This window comes from Oncorhynchus kisutch, linkage group LG13 (genome assembly GCF_002021735.2).
Source record: "Oncorhynchus kisutch isolate 150728-3 linkage group LG13, Okis_V2, whole genome shotgun sequence".
Classification (NCBI taxonomy): domain Eukaryota; kingdom Metazoa; phylum Chordata; class Actinopteri; order Salmoniformes; family Salmonidae; genus Oncorhynchus; species Oncorhynchus kisutch.
In genome coordinates this window covers 1,141,857-1,146,856 of record NC_034186.2, presented here as the reverse complement: position 1 = coordinate 1,146,856, position 5,000 = coordinate 1,141,857, and the positions used below count along the sequence as shown (strand labels likewise).

Sequence of the window (5,000 nt, the reverse complement as noted above, 5' to 3'; positions counted from 1 at the left end):
GAAAGCCCTGTCTGTACCTCTGGAAGGTTTTGAGTTTCCTAGAAAGCCCTGTCTGTACCTCTGGAAGGGTTTGAGTTGATTAGAAAGCCCTGTCTGTACCTCTGGAAGGGTTTGAGTTGATTAGAAAGCCCTGCCTGTACCACTGGAAGGTTTTGAGTTGCCTAGAAAGCCCTGTCTGTACCTCTGGAAGCATTTGAGTTGCTGAGAAAGCCCTGTCTGTACCTCTGGAAGGTTTTGAGTTGATTAGAAAGCCCTGTCTGTACCTCTGGAAGGTTTTGAATTGCTTAGAAAGCCCATCTGTACCTCTGGAAGCGTTTGAGTTGCTGAGAAAGCCCTGTCTGTACCTCTGGAAGGTTTTGAGTTGATTAGAAAGCCCTGTCTGTCACTGGAAGGGTTTGAATTCTCTTGAAAGCCCTGTCTGTACCCCTGGAAGGTTTTGAGTTTCTTAGAAAGCCCTGTCTGTACCTCTGGAAGGTTTTGAGTTGATTAGAAAGCCCTGTCTGTACCTCTGGAAGGTTTTGAGTTGATTAGAAAGCCCTGTCTGTACCTCTGGAAGGTTTTGAGTTGATTAGAAAGCCCTGTCTGTACCTCTGGAATGTTTTGAGTTGATTAGAAAGCCCTGTCTGTACCTCTGGAAGGGTTTGAGTTGATTAGAAAGCCCTGTCTGTACCTCTGGAAGGTTTTGAGTTGATTGGAAAGCCCTGTCTGTCACTGAAAGGGTTTGAATTGCCCAGAAAGCCCTGTCTGTACCTCTGGAAGGTTTTGAGTTGCTTGCGGAGCACGCTCTCCAGGTTGAGGACCTTCTGCATCAGTAGACACTTGACAGCTGTCTCCTCTCTGCTGGCCGGACTAATACGCTGGGCCGTCTGCCTCCATACACGGATTTCATGCCTCAGCTCTAGGGAACACACAACAATACATGTCACTGAAAAGTACTGACAGGTCTATCAACATCTAGATGTTTTGACTGAACAAAATAGTATGTTCACTCAGAGCATCCCGTTAGTTGGTCTTCTCCCTGTGTTGCTGTTTTTAGATGATCTGCTGTCCGGTTTGTATGAGGCAGCGGTAGGTCTGTTGTTGTTGATAACCAGCAGACACGGTGATGGATGTGCTCAGAGCCTCATCTGGCCTGTATAACTCATCTAACTCAAGCTGTGAAGCAGTTTCAAGTCATTACTGTGTTGGGCCCCTGAGAGAACCTGAGAGGCACCTGTCCAGTCACTACACTACCACAACTAGTCATGTTACTATCACTACTAGTCCTGTCACTATACTACCACCACTAGTCCTGTTACTACCACCACTAGTCCTGTTACCACCACAACTAGTCCAGTTACTACCACCACTAGTCCTGTCACTATTCTACCACCACTAGTCCTGTTACTACCACAACTAGTCCAGTTACCACCACAACTAGTCCTGTTACTATCACTACTAGTCCTGTAACTATACTACCACTACTAGGCCTGTAACTATACTATCACTACTAGTCCTGTAACTATACTACCACTACTAGTCCTGTCACTATACTACCACTACTAGTCCTGTAACTATACTACCACTACCAGTCCTGTTACTACCACCACTAGTCCTGTTACTACCACCACTAGTCCTGTTACTACCACTACTAGTCCTGTTACTACCAGTACTAGTCCTGTTACTACTACCACCACTAGTCCAGTTACTATACTACCACAACTAGTCCAGTTACTACCACAACTACTCATGTTACTACCAGTACTAGTCCTGTTACTACCACTACTAGTCCAGTTACTACCACCACTAGTCCAGTTACTACCACCACTAGTCCTGTTACTACCACCACTAGTCCTGTTACTACCAGTACTAGTCCTGTAACTATACTACCACTTCTAGTCCTTTTAATATACTACCACCACTAGTCCTGTTACTACCACCACTAGTCCTGTTACTACCAGTACTAGTCCTGTAACTATACTACCACTACTAGTCCTGTCACTATACTACCCACCACTAGTCCTGTTACTACCACCACTAGTCCTGTTACTACCACCACTAGTCCTGTTACTACCACTACTAGTCCTGTAACTATACTACCACTACTAGTCCTTTAATATACTACCACCACTAGTCCTGTCACCACCACAACTAGTCCAGTTACTACCACAACTCGTCCTATTACTACAACCACCACAACTAGTCCTGTCACTACCACTACTAGTCATGTTATTACAACTACTAGTCCTGTTACTACCACTACTAGTCATGTCACTATACTACCACTACTAGTCCTGTCACTATACTACCACTACTAGTCCTGTCACTATACTACCACTACTAGTCCTGTCACTATACTACCACTACTAGTCCTGTAACTATACTACCACTACTAGGCATGTAACTATACTACCACTACTAGTCCTGTAACTATACTACCACTACTAGTCCTGTCACTATACTACCACTACTAGTCCTGTAACTATACTACCACTACCAGTCCTGTTACTACCACCACTAGTCCTGTTACTACCACCACTAGTCCTGTTACTACCACTACTAGTCCTGTTACTACCACCACTAGTCCAGTTACTATACTACCACAACTCGTCCAGTTACTACCACAACTAGTCCTGTAACTACCAGTACTAGTCCTGTTACTACCACTACTAGTCCAGTTACTACCACCACTAGTCCAGTTACTACCACCACTAGTCCTGTTACTACCACCACTAGTCCGTGTTACTACCAGTACTAGTCCTGTAACTATACTACCACTACCAGTCCTGTTACTACCACCACTAGTCCTGTTACTACCACCACTAGTCCTGTTACTACCACTACTAGTCCTGTTACTACCACCACTAGTCCAGTTACTATACTACCACAACTCGTCCAGCTACTACCACAACTAGTCCTGTAACTACCAGTACTAGTCCTGTTACTACCACTACTAGTCAATTACTAGCACCACTAGTCCAGTTACTACCACCACTAGTCCTGTTACTACCAACACTAGTCCTGTTACTACCAGTATTAGTCCTGTAACTATACTATCACCACTAGTCCTGTTACTACCACCACTAGTTCTGTTACTACCACTACTAGTCCTGTTATTACAACTACTAGTCCTGTTACTAACACTACTAGTCCTGTCACTATACTACCACTCCTAGTTCTGTCACTACCACTACTAGTCCTGTCACTATACTGCCACTACTAGTCTGTCACTATACTACCACTACTAGTCCTGTCACTACTGGTCCTGTCACTATACTACCACTACTAGTCCTGTTACTATACTACCACTACTAGTCCTGTTACTACCACTACTAGTCCTGTCACTACCACTACTGGTCCTGTCACTACCACTACTGGTCCTGTCACTATACTCCCACTACTAGTCCTGTCACTATACTACCACTACTAGTCATGTCACTACACTACCACTACTAGTCATGTCACTACACTACCACTACTAGTCCTGTCACTACACAACCACTACTAGTCCTGTCACTATACTACCACTACTAGTCATGTTACTACACTACTAGTCCTGTCACTATACTACCACTACCAGTCCTGTCACTACCACTACTAGTCATGTTACTACCACTACTAGTCCTGTCACTATACTACCACTACCAGTCCTGTCACTATACTACCACTACTAGTCCTGTCACTACCACTACTAGTCCTATCACTACCACGACTAGTCCACACAAAGAGAGGCCACTTTCAAATATGACTGTTGACACAGAGACCAGACCACGCCCCTTAGCAACTACAGTACGGGGCTGGGCATCCCATAATATGACTGTAACAGTGATGACAGGGTCATCTGATAAGGATAAATGGGAGTATTGGAGAAATTGCCAAGGTTGAAGAACGCCTGGCCGAATTCACAGCAACTCAGAGAGCGGGAGTGTCCCAAATGGCACCCTATTCCCTACTTAGTATACTACTGGTCAAAGGTAGTGCGCATTGTAGGAAAAAGGGTGCCATTTGGGAAGTAGCATCTACATCAGCTGTGGGGTAGAGAGGGAGTGAGAGGTTGGAGACGTGTACTGCCAAATTAATTATGTTAAAGGGAGGTCACTGTGTCCCTTCACACACACATCCTGGTTCTATCTGGAGACACACACACACTCTATCTGGGGCTTGGAGGAAGATTTCTGGTCTATGTGTCAAATGACACCCTAATCCCTAAGTACTTCCCTTTGTACTCTGGGCATATTATTGCACTATATACTGTTACACTGTTACCTCTGCCTCTCACCTCTCAGAGAGAGAGCCAGAGAGTGAGAGAGAGAGAGAGAGAGAGAGAGAGAGAGGAGAGGTGGGGGGAAGAGAGAGGAGAGGAGAGAGAGAGAGAGAGCAGAGAGAGAGAGAGAGGTGGGTGGGGGGAGAGAGAGAGAGAGAGAGAGAGAGAGAGAGAGAGGAGAGGTGGGGGGAAGAGAGAGAGAAGAGCGAGAGAGAGAGAGAGAGAGAGAGAGAGGATAGGTGGGGGAAGAGAGAGAGAGAGCGAGAGGGAGAGAGAGAGAGAGGGGACACAGAGAGAGAGAGAGAGAGAGAGAGAGAGAGAGAGAGAGAGAGAGAGAGAGAGAGAGAGAGAGAGAGAGAGGAGAGAGAGAGAGAGAGGTGGGGGGAGAGAGAGAGAGGAGAGAGAGAGAGAGAGAGAGAGAGGTGGGGGGGGGAGAGAGAGAGAGAGAGAGAGAGAGAGAGAGAGAGAGAGAGAGGAGAGGTGGGGGGAAGAGAGAGAGAGAGCGCGAGAGAGAGAGAGAGAGAGGAGAGGTGGGGGGAAGAGAGAGAGAGAGAGCGAGAGGGAGAGAGAGAAGAGAGGACACAGAGAGAGAGAGAGAGAGGAGAGAGAAGAGAGAGAGAGCGAGAGGGAGAGAGAGAGAGAAGGGGAACACAGAGAGAGAGAGAGGAGAGAGAAAGAGAGATAGAGAGAGAGAGAGAGAGAGAGAGAGAGTGGGGGGAGAGAGAGAAGAGAGAGAGAGAGAGAGAGAGAGAGGTGG

The 5,000-nt window shown here is 46.4% G+C and overlaps 1 protein-coding gene across 1 annotated transcript in view; it reads right to left on the bottom strand.

Moving 5' to 3' along the window:
• The window catches only part of oca2 (oculocutaneous albinism II), a 106,231-nt gene that overhangs the window by 69,292 nt on the left and 31,939 nt on the right, over positions 1-5,000 (bottom strand). The window contains exon 2 of the mRNA XM_031838020.1: positions 751-898. Coding sequence (XP_031693880.1) covers positions 751-898 — 148 coding nt within the window. The remainder of the gene's footprint in view (positions 1-750; positions 899-5,000) is intronic.